Genomic DNA, 24,409 nt, shown 5'->3' with positions numbered 1-24,409 from the left:
AATTTAATTAAAAGAATATAAAAGCCAATGTCACTTTTACATGCGTTCTATTGTGGACGGGAATGTGAATAGGTCTGCTCTACATCCACATGAACATTGCTCTGCGTGGTGGTGAACCATCTCATCTCAAAATAATCTTAAGCTTTGAAAGCTATACGGTTACTGGGGATGTCCTCGTTTTGCATGTCTAACATAGAATTTATGTATAAATATTTCAAAACTTGGCAACGTGAGCTGCGTGGGGCTCAAAAGACGCGCTTCTGGATTTCCTGGTTCATTCACCCGATTATTGGACTTGGCATTGACCATTATAAAGTCCATGCTGACTGTTCTGAATTGGTTTTTGTACTTTAAAGGTATATACGAATTAACATATTTCAGTAGAATTTGATTGTTCTCTTTGCTTTATTGTTATCGTAGTATACAGATTATTAGGCCTATCTCAACACGGCTACGCAGCTTTAGCGAACAGCGAACGAATGTATTAAAAACGCTTTAGAAAAACAAATTTATCTTATCTTATATAATACAGACGTTACTTCAAAAAAGATGATTACGTCCTTCGCGTCATGTATTTAGTCATGCATATTAACCAATGACTTAAATTCTGCCAAGTCACTGGTTTTCCTGGCTAGCTCAGGCAACCCACTCCATGCTCTAATAGCACTAGGGAAGAAGGAGTATTTGTACAAATTTGTCCTAGCGGACGAGGAATGCACTTTATCTTTGTGTCTTTCAGAGTATTTTATTAAATTTTGTTTTTGTATTTGAAGATTATGGTTCAGTGTTTTATGTATAATTGCTACTTTACTTTTGAGTCTGAATTTGAATGTTAATTTGATTAAAATATGAAATGAATGGACTATAATTAGTATGTTCATGTGTTAAATCATAAAACTATCTTTTCGGAAAGAAGTTTTATCATCTTAGAGTTCAATAAGAGTTTTAGACCTAGGAATAGACACAGTAGAGAGATATTATGTGCTCATGTGTAATCATTTGGTAATGTCTAATGAAAGAATGTGCATCGGGATATCTAAATTCGCAGATATAAATAACGAATTAAGGTAAGAATGATTTTGAAACACAAATTTGAAGGTTAATTTTATTAAATAATGAAATCAATAAACTATATTTTGTATTTTTATGTGTCAAAAAAACAACAACACTATAAGTGCAAAGTTTATTTCTTAAAATTAGATCTAGATCTATATAAATCATTTCTATCTTTTCTCGTCAACATCGTAAACATGGCCTAGATCCATAAAATAGGCCTGCTATAGCTGTAATAGAGTTGGTCTTTTTTTTTTTTTGAGGGTCTTAAGTTTGTTTTAGGGCCACAATACATACACTGCGGTCTAAGTTGGTACCCAAGGAACATTTCTGCCAAGTTTTATCAAGATTAGTCAAGCAGTTTTTATTTCTATACGGGGACATACATACGCAAAACATTTCACTTTCCTCTATGCCAGTTAGGACGAAATGGTGCCTGAGTTGATCTGCATAGAGCTTACAATGTTGTTGACTTGTAGCACAAAACTGCTGGTAGACAACTGAACCGCTTTAGACGTATTATATCTCAACTTATACGGGGCTCGCAAAGACCTTCCTTCAGGGAACAGTGCCAGGAAAAGAAGAAGAGGCAGACAGAAAAAGCGATGGGAGGACAACATTAAAGAATGGACAGGCCTGCCATTGAGAGAGGTTCTAAACAAGGCAAAAAAAAAGGGAGGAATGGAGAAAGACGGTCAACAAATCTTGCCTGGTGCCCCAACGGCCCAACAGACTAAGGGATAGGTAAAGGTAAAGGTAAAAAATCTCAACTTATAATAACATTTGAGATAAATTAATAACTTCTTTTTGAACAATACTAAATATAACTTTTATTACAATATAGACAAATTTTCTTGATATAAAATGAAATAAGTATATTATACTTTGGTAATAATATAAAAATGGTATTTTATAACAAAATTTCAGTCACTACAAAAACGTCTTTTCACTTTGGCATTCGGGAGTTATCTGGCCTACCCAAGTGTTCAAACTCATTGCAGCTTTTGATTAATGTATAAATATACAAAAGCATTAAAAAAGCTCACATGTTACACCGTTCCGCCAAGTCTGAATTCCGACACACAAAAAATCGCTGATTTTCATTATTTATTAATAGTGCGAAATGAAAACACTGAATGCAAAATAAAATATATATTAGATAGATCTAGATCTATATAGATCTTCTATATAGACTCTAGATCTAGGTCTGTGTTTATTGTTTACATTTCATCTCCTTCCGGACCCGATGTGTCCTAAATTTACGAAGATATTCAGATATTGTGGAGCTAGATCTAGATTTTGACAAAGATCTACTGAATAATAACTGATCTAGATCTAGATCTAGTAGCATAGGTCTGGATACTAGATTTATTCGGTAAGAATCTAGTAAGTGCTAATAAGCCAAATGTCCCATTCAATTACAAATCCCTTTCTTTTCCCGACAATGGCTCTACTAGTAGTAGATCTAGAATCTAGTTACTAGATCTATAGTAGATTCTTATACCTGAACACAGACTTACGGGAACTATGTCAAATTTTTATTTTATTTTTTTATTTGGTGAAGGTTTAACTTACAAAAAAACTGAAAGCAGATTCTTATTCTGCAACTAAAGGACTATAAAAATAGCTGTATTCCTTTGAATTGCCACTCATAGTTCATAGTCAAGATTTTATTTTAAAATAAAGTGGGTCACTTCATGCTCCTATATTGAACGCAGTTTTTGGGCTTTCTCCTCACTTGGACAGTGAGCACCGTCATTGTACACCACTATGTAATTGCTAATAAATTATATCTGTGTTACTTAATTTTTTTTAGATTGTATTAAAAGAAGTAGATTCACTTTTGCAATATGTATTTATAGTCTATTTCCTCATATACTCTCTCTCTCTAACTCTATATATAGAATATATTAATATATATATATCGTTTATTATTTATATACCTATGTAATCTATGTGTAGAAACAGACAGAAATAAATCTATATAAATTATATATCTATAAATTAATTATTATAATTTAATAAACATGATATTTTCAACTAGGGCGACTAGGCTACATTGGCTACATGTATTTCCTCTGTCTTTCTTTTAATTCCCATCCAAGGACCCTCTTCTTGTTTTCATAAGTTGGATGTTAGTTTTGTGACACATTAACACCCCCTCCCTCCCATAGATGCTTATAATTCTTTTCATGCCTCTATCCCACTTCCCTCCACTGCCTGTTTGATAGTTTGTGACACTAAACGCTTAAGTGTATACCTCTCCTCACTGCCAGCTCATCTGGAGTGATCACATGCAGTGGGCATGGTCTATGGCTTCAAATTAGCAGCCCGCACTTTTTCTTTCATTCATAAATTATATATTATAGATATCTCGATCCAGGTCATGCTTATTCATTGAAAAAATCATAGATTTATTCATCCCAATAATATTTCTTTTTACGATTTTGCTGTGTCCAATGAAGGAGAATGAGCTGAATTCATTATTATTCGTTGTACACCCCCTTATTAATATTTATTTAACAGATAACGGTATAAATGTGATTGGAATGTCTTTCTAAAGATGTTTGGAAGCTTATTTTGATATGCCCATCAGCCTACGATCAAACAGGCTCATAATATAGCCTTCATCCCTTATATGGGTATGAATTGCCGGGGGAGGTTAAAACAACAGCTTTACATACATGGTTACAGAGAATCTAAAAAACTGCCATCTGCTTTGGAAAAACGGAACAAAATTACCGGAACTTATCTAAAATTGGACATGCGCAGTCCCGAAACGTTGATTTTTGCTCCAAACATAAAAACAAATGAATTACAAACAAAAAAAGCGACCCGTTCATTGAAAGAGAATTCGATGGGGTGTCCAAAATATAAGAAGCTACTATAGTACTAAGTGTCGTCTAAGTACTACTTAAGTCTAGGTCATTCTTTAGAATACATTTTGGTTAGAATTCATCATATGGTATAGGAGTTAGAATTATTGATTTCAAACAAAGGACATAATTATGAATTAAATGTTTTCTTACTTTTAATTATACTATTTACATCTAATTTATAAGAAGCAAACCAGTATTATTATTAAAGTAATATAATTTAAGTTTTATTTATTGCGTACAGTATGGCTGACAAACGTAAATGCGTGTATGTTCCACATTGGGGCCCAAAATTCCACATTTTTAACCTGAGTGTTCCACATTCTTGGTCTTGGGGGTAGGCATGTCTGTAATATATAGATCTATATGATATCTAGACTTAGAGTGCTAAAACAAAGTAGCCTGATCAGGAATGGGCAACCTTTTGGTACAGGTACTTTAACAAAAAATTCAGAATAAATATAAAACAACAGAAACTGTCTAGAATCTATTTATGTAGAGCTTGCTGAGAGGTTAATAATGATAACAAATTTATCTTTCTATGTTAATTCTTATATATCTATATCTAGGAGCGAAGTTATGCCGTTTTATGTTGTATAGCCTACAAATGGACTAGATCTAAAAATGTAAAAATAAAAAAAAACTGTGATAGAAAAAAACTAATTTTCATCTATAACTCATCATAACTTTATAACCAAAATAGATAGAGGTTGAAATTTGGAACACAGCTACCACATTATATGATTTTTAATTTGATTGCTTCATCTCACATGCAGCTATCATTCATTCACAGATAATCCAATTGTTTGTAAATTGACTTTGATCCTTTTTCTATAATGCCGTTTGGTAGAAACTTCCTCAGCATTATAATATTTATGTATATATAATGTAAAATAACAACTTGATAGCATTCTCTCCACTAGGTTGATTAAAGATTTATAAGCCTTTAAACAATGCATAAATCCTTTATATTCTTCATATCATCAACGAGAATTGTTAATGTCTGGTGCCACAGGTCTCTGCATCATGGGGTGACTTAATTTAACATCATCAGGATGAGCACAAACTTGCCTTAATAAGCTGATTTCCTTTTATATTTTGTGTATCTAAGTATAGAAAAAAAGATTTCTAACACTACTTTATAATAGAAATATTGATGTAATACTATAGTCATAGATTGTTATGGTAGTTACAGACCTGCCTACCGTTACGTAAAATGCGTATTCGTTACGCAAAATCTCCCAAAAATGACAGTCAGTACGCAAATACGCATTTAACCCCTCACGTTACGCATTTCGTATCCTTTTTTCCCCCCCTCTCTTGACTAGCTTACGAGCGGTCACGGAGGTCACGCTAAGCCGTCCTGTTGGGGGGGGGGGGGATGAACAGAAAAGGTGGGGGAACACATTGTGTCAGATCTATACGTTGATTGGTTCTTAAAAGCATTTAGATTTAGTCTAGAAATGAAGAACGCGAGAGTGAGGGAGTGGCGGGTTGGTTCCAGGTTGGTACCGTCAGTTAGCTGATACACCAACGTGACTTTTTTTTTGTAAGTTCATTAGTAGAATGTTGAATCCCTGATTCCCGTATTCATTTGTATAGAAAAAAATATCGAAGTGCTATCAAAACACATTGAGTGACACTGTAGACATCTAGTCTAGATCTAGAATCTAGATAAATGGACCTCATTCACCAATCGTAAACAAACACCCCTCAAGTCACGTGACAACCATCAGTTTAATCTAGACACCAACATGGAATCTATTGTTGGAAAACCACTCTTGCTTGTAAATTTTACTTTTGTTAACTTGTTAGAATATTGCGATGTTATAAATGCAGCATATGCATGTGAAAATGATTACAGACACGTAATTTAATTACAATGTTACTGGAGTGATTAGCTACAATGGAAAGGTAAGCTCTTTTTAAATTACCATAGAATCTATGACTATCTAAACTATCTTTATTTCTTTATCTTACTATTACTAGATCTAGATCTATAACTAGATTAACTAGATCTATACACTATACAGTATAGCTATAGATCTATGATCTGTCTAGATTAGTCAATCTACTTACTTAAAGTTAAAGACTAGATCTAGATCTAGAGTCTAGTACTTATTGACTTATTTAACTGATTAGTTAGGCCTACTAGGTCTAGATCTAGAATAGATTACCAGGCACTATTAGTATTAATATTATGACTAGATTGTCACTAGATCTACTAGACTTTTAGATCTAGACTCTAGACTAGTCTAGATAGAAATTCTAGAATTTAGTAACTATCTAGATCTACTTAGCTCTATCTAATCTAGATTTTTTTTTAGATAGACTAGCTTCTAGATCTAATATAAATATACATCTAGATCTTGCTGTAGACTCTCGTACTCTACTTCTAGACTGACTTAGACTCACAAGATTAACTTAAGTTGATAGATCAAACTTAGAACATCTAGATTTAGATTCTAGATATAAACTAGTAAAAAAAAAAAACAACAACTAGATCTCTAATAGTCTCTAAACTCTAAATCTATAATATTATAATTTTAATCTAGACCTAGATCTGGTCCTGTGAATTGATCTTTGAAAATTTAGAAATGTTGAAAATGTATGATTATAGATCTACTAATTTATTAATTATGTAATAGATCTACATTATAAATAATAACATATATTATAAATATAGCTAGTAATATAGTCTCTAGATCTACCTGGATCTAGATTACTTTGAGATATAGAATTAGAGGCCTATGCTATGTAATTCTTTATTGTAGTTAAGACCTTCTTTACTAGATCTAGCTATATATAGATCTATACTTATAGTCCTAGTCTAGACTGTCTAGAGCAGTGTTTCCCAAACCTTTTCCTTCAAAACGGAACACTTCGCACACTATGAGTATTTAGCGGAAAACTTTTCTTATTTTTTTTAAAAGATTTATTCACATGGTAGCCTACTAATTAATTATTCCAGTAGTTCATGGAACACTTATTCAGGCGTAAGGTTCTGCAGAACACATTTTGAGAAACACTTGTCTAGAGTGATTCTAGAGATAATTTCTGGAATAAGGCTAGTTCTAGAATTCAAGATATATATATATATATAGCATTTACTTATCACCTAGAATAGAGTGACAAGATTTATAATCTAATTAACACAATTTAAGTCATGAACATTGTAGGATCCAATATAATTCTAAACTGATAAATCTAGATGTCTACTACATTTTATCTACATTATAGATTTAGTTTAAATTAGAAATCATATATTCAGAGGCAGTGCAAGAGGTATGCGAAGTGGGCATAATCTACAACCTGTGCGTGGGGGTTTATAAAATTAGTCAATGCACACCTATTAATTTTAAAACATTTAATGCATTAATATATGTATTTATTAATTTTAAAAAAATATATTTATTCTTTCAGGTCATTGAAGGAGAGTGTCAGTGTGCAGGGGGTTGCAAGCCCGCCTGTTGTAAACATCTTTTTGGTCTTCTGTCTGCTCTAGAAGACTATAGCAAAAAAGAAATGTATGCAGCACCAACAGACAAAATTCAGACATGGCATCAACCTGCACCTAAAGCCTCAGAAAACGAAGGATAGTTTTAGCTGTGATAAGACTGGTCTACAAAATTTTGATACCAGTGTTTCAATGTCTGCTTTGGCTGCCTTACCTCAGAACACTCCTATATTTTCAGTTCTACAAGCCGATCCTAAAAGATTAACCTCGGACATTGTCTTCTATGACAGAACTATACCATTACCATCTATATTTTTTTAGCTTTGTGATGTTTGCGATTCATTTTGTAGTTTATTTAAATAGATATGATACATTGTCATAGCAAAATAAAGTCTTTGTTTCTTTATAAGTGTATTATTTTATTGAATGATGTGAAAAGTATATTGTACACAAGGAAGCTGATATTATTACTAAAAATATATACATATATACAAATTTTGAAATTTTAAACATGAAATAAACAAGCTTATATTAATAAAATGTGCACACCAATTATTTCAAGTTGCCAGAGAAAAATTGATAAGTCATAATAAACCAAAGTAACAACATTGTAAGAGGAAAACTATATAAATAAGGAAATAATATTTAATATTTTTGGGCACTGATCTGTAGAAGTACATAATAAAAAAGTTTATATTAATAAATATTAATAAAATATATACACACCAATTTTAAATGTTGCTAAAATTCATAAGTCATAACAATAATTTGTCTTCTAAACAGCTACTTAAACAAAAAAAGTTATCTCCTTTTAGTTTCAAAGAGTCATAACACAATTTCAACTGAGCAACTTCTTCCAGAAGGCTAGCATTGCCTGGTTCCAAAGTATTTACCCTCTTTAGAAGATCTGTAATAAAGTCTTCATTAGTTTGCACAGTGACATCTCTAGTCTTCTCCTCAATGGTGGTGTCCTGGGGTAAAAGAGGTTGTCTAAAAGGAAACAAAATATATTTAAGTGTACAGTCAAACATGATCATCATAAAAATATTTACAATTAAGATAAAAAAATGTAAAACATAATTACTGAAGTATTTCAAAACATTTACCTAAATTCATATTTGGTCTTTTTTCGGCTTGGTGTACTTTTGGAAAAAGAAAACTTGGTCGGCACAGCACCAGGCTTTAGAAGTCTGCGATCTAAATGGAATATATAATAATATAATGTATATTAGTTATAAAACAATTTTTTTTTTTTCAAAATAATCTACATGAAAGTTACTAGACCTATAGATCTATATACCATCTGAAAATAAGCCATATAAACCTAATAATACATATGAATAGGGAGGCCTACTGATTAATTATTAACATTAGATCCACTATTTTTTTCCTACTTGTAGGAATCTAAGTTGATATTTAATATACTACTACCGTACTAGATTGTAACTAGATCAGAATTTAGCAAATATTAATAGTAATAATAATAGGCTGTTTAGTATTATTTAAAGTCGAATCAACGCTAATAGAATTCTATAGTCTATATCTTATTCTATAGATTGACTAGATCCATCTAGTTACTAGTAGATCTACTTTTCTACTAATTTCTAGTCTATGTCAGTCTAGTCACTAATGACACTAGTCTAATCTAGAAATATGAAATATTCTATCTAGACTAGATCTAGTTGTTTTATTATTTACATGCTCTTTAAATTTAATTTATAAACTTTGAATAATAATCAGATTTAAAAATCTAGGTCTAGATCTAATTCTGATTGTAAATTTAATAGAATTAGAATAAAAAAAATATAGATCTAGACTAATCTAGAGTTCTAGACTCTAGTCTAGAATAGTAGAATACGTCTACAGATTCAGATTATACAGTATAGATTTGAGTAGATCTAGAATAATCTAGATCTAATTAATATTTTAAACTATTTTGTCTAGATCTAGATTCTCTAGACTTGTATAGATCTAGTGATTCTAGTCAATCTAGATTCTTATCATGTAGATATTATATAGATCTAGGCCATTTTTTTCTAGGCCTACTTGTCAAAGACTTAAATATCATCGTATTACTACTACTACTATTATATTAGTATAGTATAATACTTCTAGATCTAGAATATAAATATAGATTAGATCTAGATTCTATAGATTATAGATCTATCTACTTACTTGTAAAAGGCTGGTAAATAAAACAGTCCTCCTCAAAATGCTCTGAACATATTACACTAATACAGAGTGTACACTTGCAGTGAAGTTTTTTCGTTTCAGTTTGACAACCCATTCTTTACATAGCTTTGGATTGTTCACAGGAAAACGATGAAAACCTTTTTTTTTTTTTTCCATTCTTTTTTATGTTCATAATTATTAGTCAAATGCATCGCATTGCTTCCCCATCTTTCCAGTACTAATCTATACTATTCTATACACACAAGTGAATAGTTGATGGTTGTCACGTGACCGTACGTTTCAGTGAATGAGGTCCATTGTTATACTGGAATAGATCTAGCTAGAGTCTAGCTAGTCATTACGTTATGTCATGATTCTCTACATTACTCTACAATCTAGATCCAGTTTAGTTGTATGATTTAGATTGACTAGATCTAGATCGATAACATCTACTACCATCTAGTCTAGATCTAGACTAGATTCTTAGTCTTAGTATAGAATAGATCGAGGATGAAGGTAGGCCTACGAAAGTTTGGAGTAGACCTACGTTTGTAGCGGATCCACGGCATCGGTAACACTCTTGAGCCCAGATCTAGAGTAGATTATATTTATTATATAGACATAGATCCAGATCTAGTCTAGATATCATCTCTATTGTCGTATTGATCTATATTTAGATTGTAGATCTAATCATGACATCTAGATCTAATATTATATATATTATATATATATACATATATTATATATATATATATATATATCTATATTATAAAGTAGAATGTGAGGGGTATGTATGTATGTATGTATGTATGTTACTTATAGACATCAAAACCGCTTGACCAATCTTGATAAAACTAGGCAGGAATGTTCCTTGGGTACCAACTTAGACCGTAGTGTATGTATTGTAGCCCTAAAACAAACTTAAGACCCTCAAAAAAAATAAAGTTGTCCGACTCTATTACAGCTATAGTATTTTATGGATCTAGGCCATGTCTACAATGTTGACATGAGAAAAGATAGAAAGGATTTAGACCTAGATGCCTAGATCTAATTTTAAGAAATACACTTTGCGCAGATAGTTTTTTACTTTGACACATGAAAAGACAAAAGAAGATCCATTGATTTCATTATATAATAAAATTAACCTTCAATTTTGTGTTTCAAAAGCATTTTTTACATTAATTAGTTCCTTATATCTGTGACTACAGATTTCCTGACGAACATTCTTTCATTAGACAATACCGTAATGAATCGCGTACTAAAAATTAATTCGTTTAATTGTTTACTTTATAATCCCATCCCTAGATCTAAAACTCTAATTCAACACTAAGATGATAAAACTTCTCTTCGCACAGATAGTTTTATACTTTAACACATAAACATATTAATTAAAGTCCATTCATTTCATATTATGATCAAATAAACATTCAAATTTGGTTTTCTAAAGCTACATTCGTTTACGACAGCTGCGAAGCCAAGTTGAGATAGGCCTAGATCTATATTCATTCATGAATCGCGTACTAAAAATTATTTCGTTTAATTGTTCACTTTATAATACCATCCCTAGATCTAAAACTCTAATCCAACTCTAAGATGATAAAACTTCTCTTCGCACAGATAGTTTTATACTTTAACACATAAATATATTAATTAAAGTCCATTCATTTCATATTTTGATCAAATAAACATTAAAATTTGGTTTTCTAAAGCTACATTCGCTTACGAAAGCTGCGAAGCCGAGTTGAGATAGGCCTAGATCTATATTCATTCATGAATCGCGTACTAAAAATTATTTCGTTTAATTGTTCACTTTATAATCCCATTTATTTAACAAAGCTATCGCTCTTTTCGTTTTTAATAGATAAGAATGTATCGACTTCGGGTAAACCATTTTCGCAAAACTAATTTTATTTTCGTAGCGAAAGAGAAATAACGTGAAAGGATCATTAGCTACGTTTAACATACATCTAAATCCAATCCACTAGATTATTCAAAAGCAAATGTTTTAATTTAAAAAAATGGATTTAAGCCTATTAGCTATTTTGATTTGATAGCTTCATTCACACTATTTTTACATTGACACATTCGCTTTACTTATTACATTATTATTTCGTTTAATTGTTTACAAAACACTCTCAGTGACTATATCGACAGTAATGCGCAAATAAAGACCCGCGGGTCGCGGGTAACATATGTCTAGTATATATATATATATATATATATATATATGACAAAATAATGGATCGCGTAAGTGTTACGCATTCTGGTGGCAAAATACGCATTTTGACCATCAGTGTTACGCATTTGGACTTTTTTTGGTAGGCAGGTCTGTAGTTATAATATTTCCACTTACCCATTTTGAAAAATAGTCTAATTTGGCATCATTTATAACTGATAACAGCATGTTGGAGGACAGAATTTCATTAAAAATAACAAACTTTAAGCATAAATCTTGGCCTAAATACTAATTTTAAAAAATAATGAGCTTAAAAGTACATCCAAAATCTTTCTTACCTTTGACTTACTGTAAATTTTCTAAATAAACATGACTTTCATTTGTTGACAATTTGGTATCATTCAAAAGCTTAGGAGTACTCCTTTAGGATTATCACAAGGATTTTTAAAATTGGATTTTTTAAAATTGAAGCAAAAGTAAAAACAACAATCAATCAACTAACACCATGGGTTTGGAAGTCTAGCCATTATGCTGTTTCGAAACTATATAGCAGCTAGTCTAGCAGTTTACAGGTCAGTAGAGTAAGGATGTCAAAGTACATACTTTTGGTTCCATGCAGCAATTTTTTTTCACTTCTGATTCAGACAGTATATATATATTGTAGACAGTGGACTCACTGTGACTGTCACTTACTCGAATCTAATCTATCAACTATCAACTTATTTTATAAGATAAGATTATAGGCTTAAGCTTAGCAGAGAAAATATGTTTATTTTAGTCCTTTTTTTATTTAGTCTTAGACTTAGACATTGAGTTGTTCACCTGACCTGACCTAGGCTATCCCAACACAAGTTAGCATGATGTTTGAAGTAAGTAAATTTGCTGGACTTCATATTTTATAGAAATGTTTAAAAACTGATTCATAATATCAGACAATTTATGAGGCATCTGTGGTAGGGGCCTATTAAATTATAAATCTACTTATAGTAAAATAAAATTCACCTTGTGGTCTGTAGGGCAGATGATGTAAATGTCATCTGTTTCTGTGGCCTTTGGCCAGCACAACGACCAACCGCATTTACTTTTCCCCAACTGATGTCAGGTACCCATTAGAGCTGGGTGGAATTAGAGGTACCCAAAGATCCTGAAATTAAAAATCCCAATCTTCACCAAGAACCCAGGACCCCCGGTTCAGAAGCCAAGTGCTTTACCGCTCAGCCACAGCGCCTCATAAATCAACTTATAGTGCATAAAAAATAGTTAAATTTATCAGCTATCTAGGCCTAGTATTATGATAGTATACTCACTGCAAACAAAGTTAAACAAAAAAATACCTTATCTAGAAAAAAAAAAATAACAGAAAAAAATCCTTTAAGTGCAAACTGTGTAACAATCTAGCTAAAACAAATAATAGAAAAAAAATCTTTTAAATTTAAACTTTATAACAAGAGTTTACATTTTAAGTTTTATCTATTAATATATTATTCAATAAAGGTATCTCTATCTTATCTTATATATCACAGATAATACTTCAAAAAAGAAGATATTTACGTCCTACACATTCCATGTGTCTATCTAGTCCATGTATGCTAATCAATGACCTAAATTCTGCTAAGTTGTTGGTTTTCCAGGCTGATTTTCTCTCTTTCTCTGGCTCCCTCACTCTCTCTCTCTCTCTCTCTCTCTCTCTCTCTCTCTCTCTCTCTCTCTCTCTCTCTCTCTCTCTCTCTCTCTCTCTCTCTCTCTCTATCTCACTATATATATATATATATATATATATATATATATATATATTCGTATTTAAGATTATTTTAACAATTTATTACAGACAGACAAAGTTATTATCACAGCTTGTAGATAAGTGTCACTAGTAGTGGGAAATTTCACTTGTCCATGGATGATGGCAATTATAAGTCACTCTAATTAATGGAATATATGCCCCTTTATAAATGCTAATGTTAAAATAAAAATTACGTATTTTATTGTATTATTCTTTTATATTTCAGCCAATTCCATATAGTTTTTACAAACCAGGAACCGCATATTTTTGGGTTCATTTTGGCTTAATTATATTAGGCTTTCTTATTGCCTTAGCTACTGTTATTGGGCAGTGGGCTAATCCAGCTCCATATGGAAAACACCAGAATTCAGTAAGTAACTATATAGTCACAGAATAGTTATAAAGGTATTAAGTTATTACTAGAATTGCAGAATAGACCTTCATTGATTACAGTGTTACTAAGTATACTATTGACTATTGTAACAGTGTATTGTAAATAGCATAAAGTTTTTTGTCTAATTCTAAAGGTCTTTTTGTTTCGTTATAAGTTGTTACTCACTTCCCCTGCAGTAAATTGCATACATTAGATATCTGTAAAACTTCAATTTAAAAGGCCTATGTTGATAAATGAGAATGAAATTAAGTTTAGTTCATATATTATTTTGTTGAGAAAATAAATCAAAATTCAATTTATATTTGCATCCTGTTTGGCTTAGATATATATATATATAATATATGAAGTATGTTTGGTAAGTGTTTAACCGTATTCTGCTAAACCGAATGAAAGATGCTGTAGATTCACATCTCCCTGACCAACAAGCCGGCTTTTGAAAGGAGAGATCATGCACAGATCAGATAGCGACACTACGCATAATTTTGGAACAGTCCATGGAATGGAACTCCCCTCTCTACGTCAGCTTTATAGACTATGAGAAGGTATTTGACAGCGTGGACAGACAGACCCTCTGGAGACTTTTGAGACACTATGGAGTGCCTGAAAAAATTAAAAATATCATCAAGAAGTCATATGAGGATATGACTTGCCGAATAGTGCATGGCAGACAACTGACAGAGGCATTTCAAGTCCAAACAGGAGTGAGACAAGGCTGTTCACTCTCTTCCTTCTTGTTTTTACTAGCCATAGATTGGGTCTTGAAGACAGCAACAGACCAGAAGCGGAACGGTATACAGTGGACACTGGAAACAGCTAGATGACCTTGACTTTGCAGATGACTTGGCTCTCCTTTCTCACACACAGCAACAGATGCAGGAATAGATAAGCGTTGTTGCTGACAATTCATCAAGAAGAGGTGGAAACCTTCACCTATCTCCGCAGTATCCTAGACAGCCATGAAGGAACAGATGCAGATGTCAGAACCTGCAATGGTGAAGCTCGAGCAGCTTTCCATCAGCTGAAGAACACCTGGGGATCTAGGGAAATAAGCACCACCACCAAGATTAGGCTTTTACTACTTTATGGAGCAGAGACCTGGAGAACCACCATCACCACCATGAAAAAAATCCATGTATTCATCAATACCTGCCTGAGGAAGATTCTTATGATTCGCTGGCAGACAAGATCTCGAATGAAAAACTCTGGCTTCTTCTTCTTCTTCTTCTAGCCAGCTTTATTGCTGCTGAGCTGTGAGCTCTTTTGCAGACTGTGCCAAGGAAAAAAAGTGTGCTGTTTTCTTCAGTTGTTCAGCATTGCCATACAGGGTGTTGGTTATGTTGGGCTGTAGTGGAAGTAGGTGGATTAGGGAGGGGCATTCAGAGAGGATATGGTTTACAGTTTCAAAGGGGTGGGCGCAGTGTCTGCAAAGGGGGAGTTGTGTGGAGTTTATTTTGTTCAGGTGGTAATTTAATAGTGGTGTGTGTCCTGTTCTTAGTTGGAAAATTGTAGATTGTTCTTTGCAGGGGAGGAAGTTAATACTGTCCAGTTTGTTAGGCGTAGTCATTTCTTTGTACATGGCTCTGCCTGTGTTTCCTGATGCCCATTGGTTGAGCCACTCCTCTTTGTGATTGTTGACTAACATTGACCTTAGGGTCAACTGTGGCAAAGAACAAAGCAGCATCAGAGATGCTGGAGATGGATAGGTCACACCCTTTGCAAGCCTGCATCCAACATAACAAGGCAAGCCTAACCTGGAACCCCAAGGAAAGAGGAAGAGGGGACGGCCCAGGAATATATGGCACCGTGATTTGGAAGCAGATCCCAAGCAAATGGGCAAGACGTGGGGACAGTTGGAGAGACTTGCCTGGAGGAAGCTGGTTGGTGGCCTATGTCCCAGAAGGGACCACAGGCAGAGATGAGATGATGATGTTTGGCTTAGATATTTATTGGTAGAAGTATGTTTGGCTTAGATATAGTTAGAAGTATGTATGGAAATATGTTTGAGTATAAACTTTATACAATTGTAAATGCTGCTAGTAAAAACATAGACAACAAAAAACTGCACTTGGACACCTTTTTGAGAAAAACATTGCTAGGAAAGCTATAAAGATTTTAATTATAAAAAATCATCCTCTTCTTCATTTTACACTCACACAGTTTATAAAAACAAATAGAAACAAAAACTCTTTTGTTCCTTTAGCAATTAAATTGTTAAACAATATGTAACTTACTGTTTTAAATTTTGGATATAATAATGTTAAAGAGAAACTGGGGTATGAACTTATATGTTTTTTGCTATTGTACAAATGTTAGCTCTAATCATGTATTTTTTTTGTAATGCACAATTGTAAAAGTAAAGATTATTATTATGTTAGAAACGAACGAGTATTCATTCTCTGGCGCAGCCAGGGTCAAGTCTTGTTAAAGAGAAACAAAATTTATTGTAGTCCCTTTATCAGTTTCCACTGAGGAATTTCCCAGTGCATAATAAAAACAAGATTACAAATTCCTAGATAGTTCAATTCAAGTAAAAATTCAAATTTTGATAAGGTTCAGCATAAATATCAGAAACTAAGAACTAGATCTACAAATTAGCAATAATTCAAATTCTCTCTTTGTTTGCCTGTGCACCAGGTCTTGCTTGTGGCCTGTCTTAATACTTGAATAGTTTCAGCATTGCTTGATTTTCTACATGTGGTCAAAGAGATGAACACATTGATGGCAACATCCTGTGCTATCATCTTTTCCTGCCCTCATCATGACAACCCTCATAGTAACATGTTTTGTTTTTTATTGTACTTTCAGAATGCTAATTGGGGTCCAATGATTCCTCAAAGATTAGGTCACATGATATCAGATGCTGTTCCAGGTGTTGTATTATTCTCTTTGGTAAATATTTATTCTTATATTTGTCATTTATTTATTTTTTTTTAGCTTTTTTTGTTTTCTGAGAGTAAAATGCTGAGCCTGTCCTATCCTTGCAAAGTTTTTTTAGATTGTTCATGATTTGTTTTACAGGTTTATTTCCTTTACAGTTCTGAAGAAAACGAGAGAAACATACTGAACTACGTTTTCTTTGCAATGTTTCTGTGTCACACAGTGCATAGGTAATGAGATGTAACACAAACTTTCAACAAGATTATGCATAACATTTTTTCTTGTTGCTTTATTCTTAAAAATACTGGCATACTGCATTGGATCAGTTAGTTTTTTGCTTAGTACTTTATATTTTTTACCAAATTATAATCAGCATTGAAAGGAAGTATTAAATAAATAAACTAAATTAACCTTTTTAACCTTTATACTGTGCCAGTTATGTTTTTACTATTTTCTTGCATCATTTGCTATTGCTGCAATAATATGTATCTCTACTGCACTTTGTGCTCGTGTATTTTGAACAGTTAACCCTAAATTAGGTATAGGTATCAATCCCATTCATGAAACTTGATAAATTAATTAATCATTGAAGCGTCTTTGTACTTATTTGACAGAGGAATAATACATCCACTTGCAATGAGATATAAAAATCCAAAAGTTGCTTTAGGGTGAGCATTTTCATTTTTTTTTCCTAATCAACAATGGTAGTTAATGTACATTTTTGTGCTATTATTATTATGTTATTCTTTGCGTTGTTTTGTGAAAACTAATTGAAGACTTAATAAAATGATGGCTTTCAATGTCTACTTCTATCAACGTGAAGTCTCTGTTAATTCATTAACACTTTTAGTTGTATTGCTTTGTAAAATTTTAACTTTTTATTTGAAATTTTAATTTTTTTTTTATTTTCACTTTTCTAGCATAGTTCTTGGAGGTGGCATTCCAAATATATTGTATCATTGGTTGAATGCTAATCATATTGCTATTGCTGGTTATTATTCCACCTACTATTAGTAAGTTATAACTTTTCTCTTCTTTAACTTCTTATACTTTTAGGCCAAGTTGGCAAACTCATCAGTTCTGTTTTTGTATACCAATTACACATTTTTAAATTTTTTGTTTTCAGTGACCCTCGATTTATTTTAGGAGTACTGTTGTTCTTGGCAGGTTTCATCATCAACAGATGGGCAGATTGGAAACTGAGGTCATTGAGACATTCTAAAGGTCACAGCACTAAACAGTTTATAGAGGTTGAGGGTAATAGAGAGTACAATTTAAAATTGAAATACTCCCAACAATAAGGGCATTCACTATGGTTGTGTGTATTATAAATACATGAGAATAATAATTGTATGTTAGACATAACCTAAGTCACATATTAAAAATATGAGAAAATAAGTGTATATTGAAGTATGTACAGTTTTAAGTAATTCACACTTTTGCATTTTAAGGCACATTTTCTAGGAAGGGAATGATTTATAATTAGTATTGGAATAAAAATATTCAACCAAAAAGTTATTTAAAATTAATCAATACCTAATTGACATGTATAATGCATAAATCGATTGTTGATCGACTTGTTTTGATGATCAAGATTAATCTATTAAATTAAAATTAAATTATGGCTTTTATATAGCGCTACTGTCATGCTTATAGCATGCTCAGAGCACTTTGGTCCAATCTCAATTGTGGATTAGTGGGGTGGGGAGGGGGGGGGAGGTATCTAGGAGAAGGTTTTTTCAGTAAATACAACTCTGCCCGAGTCGGGTGTCAAACCTCAAGCCCCCTTCATAGGTAGCCAAGCCAAACTAAGTTCAAGCGCACTTAGCACCCATGCTAGATGCAAAACATCTTTTACTGAATCCTTAATATTTGAGTGAAGAAACATACATTTGGCGAAAAGGACACAATAGTCTGTTGTAGTACTTACAATCCAGTTTCATTTAAAACATTCTTCTGCATCTTATAATGAATAAAAGGAATTAAATGTAATTCAGAAGATAATTAGAATTATTACATGAATTTAAATTGTAGTATGTTGTGTTTTAATTGTGTCATTTAAATTTCTTAATTATTCACAGGTAGTAAAGGATATTACATTCCCTATGGAGGCTTGTTTGAGTTTGTGTCATGTCCAAATTATTTTGGGGAATTAGTCCAGTGGATAGGATGGTATGTGTACACAGTTTAAACCAGTCTATTCCTTATTTGATTTTTGTCTTCATCAAATTATTTGAGCATAAACATTGCTAGGATATAGAAATGGAGGACAAGAACAATTTTAGATAGTTATCAATCTGGTTCTAGTGTTAGAATTATATTGTTATCTAATAAAATTAATTTAACTTTATAGTATTGTATTCATTGAAACTAATGTACCTCTTCATATAAGTAGCATTGTTTCAGATAATTAAATCTATCATTTCATCACTTAATTATATTATTTTATTCCAAACCTCCATCAGCATAAGTTTTTTTGGGTGGGAATAGAGACGTTGCTCTCATTGTGTCATTCCTAATGACACCATACGCTCAGAGACCACAGTGTTAGTTGGTTCATTCCTAATGACACCATACGCTCAGAGACCACAGTGTTAGTTTGTTCATTCCAAATGACACCATACGCTCAGAGACCACAGTGTTAGTTGGTTCATTCCTAATGACACCATATGCTCAGAGACCACAGTGTTAGTTTGTTCATTCCTAATGACACCATACGCTCAAAGACCACAGTGTTAGTTGGTTCATTCCTAATGACACCATACGCTCAGAGACCACTGTGTTAGTTGGTTCATTCCTAATGACACTATACGCTCAGAGACCACAGTGTTAGTTGGTTCATTCCTAATGACACTATACGCTCAGAGATCACAGTGTTAGTTGGTTCATTCCTAATGACACCATATTCTCAGAGACCACAGTGTTAGTTGGTTCATTCCTAATGACACCATACGCTCAGAGACCACAGTGTTAGTTGGTTCATTCCTAATGACACCATACGCTCGGAGACCACAGTGTTAGTTGGTTCATTCCTAATTACACCATACGCTCAGAGACCACAGTGTTAGTTGGTTCATTCCTAATGACACCATATGCTCAGAGACCACAGTGTTAGTTGGTTCATTCCTAATGACATTATATGCTCAGAGACCACAGTGTTAGTTGGTTCATTCCTAATGACACCATACGCTCAGAGACCTCAGTGTTAGTTGGTTCATTCCTAATGACACCATACGCTCAGAGACCACAGTGTTAGTTGGTTCCAAAAAACTGGAAACTTACCTAATAGAGACTTATCATTGTCTCTCCATCAGATTCATAACTTGTTTAACTTACATTACCTCCATCTTTACTGTTTTGTAGGACACTGGCTACTTGGTCACTTGCAGGATTTGTCTGGACATGTTTTAGTTGTGCAACATTTTTTGCAAGATCTAGACACAATCATCAGTGGTAGGAACACATTTTTACTCAACATATTGAGTCAAATATTTTAAACTACAATGGCTTATTTCAAAATATCGTTTTGAAATGAATAAATATTTGTATAAATTGGTTGACATCTAGAAATCTAATGCATTCTAATATTTTAGGTACAAAGATCAGTTTCAAGACTATCCACAAAACAGGAAGGCATTGATTCCTTTTCTATATTAATGTGACACCTTAGTATGACTGGTTCAACAAAGGGAAGTAAACTCAGAGAACATTAAAAAGTTTGATTCAAGCACCAGAAGCTGCTACAGTGATGAACTGAAAAACAAAGATGTACTGCTGCAGGGGTGAAAGACTGTATATATAATACAATAAACATGCATATGCCTGCCAAGTAAAACAAAGGACGTTTGGGCCACAAGGCCTTCATCAGCTACAAAAACCAAATGTAGATCTATATTATTGCTGAAGTAGTGTTAAAAAAAAAAGAAAGCCATATAGTTCATAATATGACCAGATACAACTTCTATAGTTACAGTTTAAGCTAATGAATTTCTCTGGGTAGAACTATGATTTTGTTTTCGTAGCTGATGAAGGTATATATTTTCTAAACTTAGTCCTCAATGTGTTAACTCTTAGGCTGAATTTTTAGACAAAAAAATGTCTCAGTAGAGACTCTCCATTGATATTGATATATATATATATACATATATATATATATATAACCATTTCCAATGTCAAGCTTACCTATAGCTCCTACACTTTCATGTATATTCTCTTTTTTTTAATCCTCTTCTCTGACATTAACCACTCCATAATCTTTTGTTGAGGTGGGCAATAATCATTGATTAATTTGCCAGAATCTTTATACCTTTTGATCATCAGTTGATGTTAATGTTAAGCATCTCTAGACAACAAAATGGCAGCCCCCATCTCTTTCTTTGCAGTAATTCAATTTTTTTAGCGGCCCCTGAAAGGGGAAAAGGCGCTATTAGTTTTGTGTGAAATGTCTGTCCGTTCGTCCCATTTAGATCTTGTAAACTAGAAAAGATAGTGAAAATCTGACATCACAATATAAGCGAAAAATCTAATTTTTTAAATCACTTATGCAAGCAGGTTTTCATAATAATACACCACTTTTACAACTATTAACTATTAAACACTCAAACACTTGAGGCTCTTTATTAGGGGAGAAAACCATTTCCCACATTTTTAACACATTTATGCAAACGGTTGAAGATTTTTTTGTCAAAAATTTGTGTTTTATATTTGTATTAAGTTATGTAAGTTCTGTTATACTAAGTACTATATTTACACACAAACAAATGTTTACTATTTTTTTAAGAGAAAAAATCTATTTAGTATGCATTATAAGTTAAAGATAATTTAAAACGAATAGTAATCTTGTAAACTGCATTTTCTCGTAATTTTTTTTATGGGAACGTATCTTTTTATCTTGAGGATTTAGATAAAAGATCGAGCCTTTTCAAAACAATTGGCTCCAATATGACATCAGTTAGGCCAGGGGAGACGCGGTGGCTGAGCGGTAAAGTGCTTGGCTTCCAAAGCGGGGGTCCTGGGTTCGAATCCTGGTGAAGACTGGGATTTTCAACTTTGGGCGCCTCTGAGTCCACCCAGCTCTAATGGGTACCTGACATTAGTTGGGGAAAAGTACAGGCAGTTGGTCGTTGTGCTGGCTACCTGACACCCTCGTTAACCATAGGCCACAAAAACAGATGAACTTTACATCATCTGCCCTATAGACCCCAAGGTCTGAAAGGGGAACTAGTTAGGCCAGGTTCACATCTAACTTTACATTCACTTTCACCCATCCTTTGTACTTATTGGTTGTGATGTGCATTAATTGAACATTGTGATTGTTTAGTTCAGTGATGCCCAACCTAATTTGACCAGAAAGGCATTATAATTTCCAACACTCATCTCGCGGGCCACATGAACAAAAAGTTATAAAATGAAATGAAATTGTTCTGAAATTATTTTGGTAGAAACCAATGGATTTGATACTTAATTAATAGGTTATTTGACAATTATATATTTTTTTACGAGTAAGATAATACCTTCATTTCTCTACTTAAATGTGAGCAACACCGACTCATTTTGTTGTTTCTTTTTGATAAATATTTCCATGGATCCTCCAATATCTAAGCATAGTTTAACAATCTTTTATTCGCGACTCAAACCAAGAATGCAACCATATTTATTTTATAATGCCATTTTTATGTTGTTGTTTTAATAAACAGTCACACTTTCTTTCTAAAATAAATATGTTGGCTTATTAACATATTCAACAAAAAAAGTAAAAATAGATTCACTTTTCCTGGTAGATTCTACATTCAGAGTCCCATTTCATAAACACACAAATGTTAAAGATCATGGTACCAATTCATGAGAGAAAAATAAGAGGGCCCAAACGTAGGTAAAGATACATTTTTTCAACCTTTTTTTTTTTTTTGCACATAGTGCCAACATTTCAGCGGGCCGGATGGAACCACGCCGTGGACGGAATCTGGCCCGCAGGCTGTAGTTTGGGCATCACTGGTCTAGTTCATTCAATGAATATTCAATGTTTTTGTCTTCGGCTGATCTTGTACATTTACTTTCAATGTAAAAAAAATGTCATTTAACTTTTAAATTGATGTATGTTTCCTTTGCTCAGTTTTATTGGTGAGATATTATTTACACAAAAAATCAAATATTGTACATAACATTGAATGGAAAAACAATATATTAAATAGATTTTTACTTGGGTCATTATTTTGATGAGTATCATTTATATGTATCCATGCAGCTGTATTTGTTTTTAAACTTACATTCCAGTAACAATTAGTTATTATAAAAATAAAAGAAATTTTAGCAAATGTAAAATCTTGTGCATTGTTTCATCACTATAGTAGATAGTTTTGTTCAGTACTAAATAAAATGTTGAGAACATGTTCCAGTCTTTGAATGCTGACACATTTTTAGCGGAAAAAGGGGAAAAGACACTGTTAGTTTTGTGTAGGATGTCTGTCCATCCGTCCCGTTTAGATCTCGTAAACTAGAAAAGATAGTGAAAATCTGATACCATAATATTTTAGACCATTCGAAGTTCTGATGCAACTGCTACTTTTTTTCTATTCTGAAAGCGAAAAATCTAATTTTTTAAATCACTTATGCAAGCAGTTTTTTCATAAAAATATTTTTAAAAATTTTTACAATTATTCACTTTTAATAGTTACAAACATGGGAGGTTCTTTAGAAGGGGAAATGGCCATTGAACATTTTATAACATTTATGCAAATGGTTTTAGATTTTTTGTCAACATTTTTTTTTATTACATTTGTATTGCTAAGTTATGTAAGTTCTGTTATACTAACTACTACATTTACACAAGTTGGACATAATTTAAAACAACAATTAATAAGTAGTTTTTCATATTATCACGTGAACTGCAGTGCTCCACCACAAAATAGTGCATTTTTTTTTACGGAAATGTTTTTTTCTTGAGGATTTGAATAAGAGATTGACCCTTTACAAAACAATTAGATCAATTCATTATAAGACATCAGTTAGGCCAGGTTCACATACAACTTCGCATTCACTTTCACCTATCCTTTGGTCTGCTGGGGCACCACACAAGATCTGTCAACATTCTTTCTCTATTCTTCTCTGTCATTTGTCTTTGATAGAATTTCATTCTGATGTTCTTTCTGAAAATATTGAAACCTGCGTGGGTGGACCACTTTGGGGGCCGATTTTGAGTTTGTGCTTTCACACAAACTGCGTTTGTAACCTTGTTTTTTACATGGCAATAGCTAGATGTGAACTAATGTAGTGGAGGAAAATGACATGAAACAATATTGTCTAAAATTGAACCATAGCTCTGCTCAGAGAAATTCATAATCTTAAACTATACACCTAGAAGTTGTATCTAATTATGTCATTAAATCTTTAGCTGTGTTTTTGTAACAGTACCTCAGCCATTAATATAGATCTAGATTTGGTCTCATAATGTCTGTTTTTTTCTTTCCAAGAAAAAAATTTAAACATACTGTATAGTAACCCACTTTTACTGTGTTTTATTCTAAGAAGTGCATCTTGAACATTATTAAAATTTTTAGACCAACAATTATATTAGAAAGGGAGGGGAAAAAAGAGCTTCATTGTTAAAAACAATTTCTATTTAAGT

At 32.7% G+C, this 24,409-nt stretch overlaps 2 protein-coding genes across 7 annotated transcripts; one reads left to right on the top strand and one right to left on the bottom strand.

The window, feature by feature from the left end:
• Window positions 1–256: 256 nt before the first annotated feature.
• LOC106060081 (3-oxo-5-alpha-steroid 4-dehydrogenase 1-like) lies at window positions 257–23,099 on the top strand. 6 transcript variants are annotated; one of them, XM_013217853.2, is made up of 11 exons: window positions 257–356; window positions 12,529–12,603; window positions 13,741–13,884; window positions 16,714–16,797; window positions 16,927–17,015; window positions 17,400–17,453; window positions 17,706–17,798; window positions 17,912–18,042; window positions 18,867–18,957; window positions 20,149–20,238; window positions 20,379–23,099. In XM_013217853.2, exons 2-11 carry the CDS (start codon window positions 12,592–12,594, stop codon window positions 20,440–20,442), a joined length of 852 nt encoding a protein of 283 aa, XP_013073307.2. In that variant the 5' UTR covers window positions 257–356; window positions 12,529–12,591; the 3' UTR covers window positions 20,443–23,099. The 6 variants fall into 6 exon arrangements, with proteins under 6 accessions (XP_013073307.2, XP_013073305.2, XP_055884703.1 ...); XM_013217851.2 differs by lacking the exon at window positions 257–356 and adding an exon at window positions 2,240–2,428; XM_056028728.1 differs by lacking the exon at window positions 257–356 and adding an exon at window positions 2,240–2,439.
• LOC106077352 (uncharacterized) lies at window positions 7,335–9,861 on the bottom strand. Its single transcript, XM_056028734.1, has 3 exons — window positions 9,562–9,861; window positions 8,493–8,583; window positions 7,335–8,376 (listed from the first exon to the last, which is right to left on the bottom strand). The coding sequence occupies exons 1-3, from the start codon at window positions 9,671–9,673 to the stop codon at window positions 8,142–8,144; spliced, it is 438 nt and encodes a 145-aa protein (XP_055884709.1). The 5' UTR covers window positions 9,674–9,861; the 3' UTR covers window positions 7,335–8,141.
• Window positions 23,100–24,409: the final 1,310 nt, after the last annotated feature.

The sequence above is a fragment of the Biomphalaria glabrata genome, chromosome 5, assembly GCF_947242115.1.
Source record: "Biomphalaria glabrata chromosome 5, xgBioGlab47.1, whole genome shotgun sequence".
NCBI classification, from domain to species: Eukaryota; Metazoa; Mollusca; class Gastropoda; family Planorbidae; genus Biomphalaria; species Biomphalaria glabrata.
The sequence above is the reverse complement of the archived record's forward strand: the minus strand, read 5'-3'. Positions and strand labels throughout refer to the sequence as shown.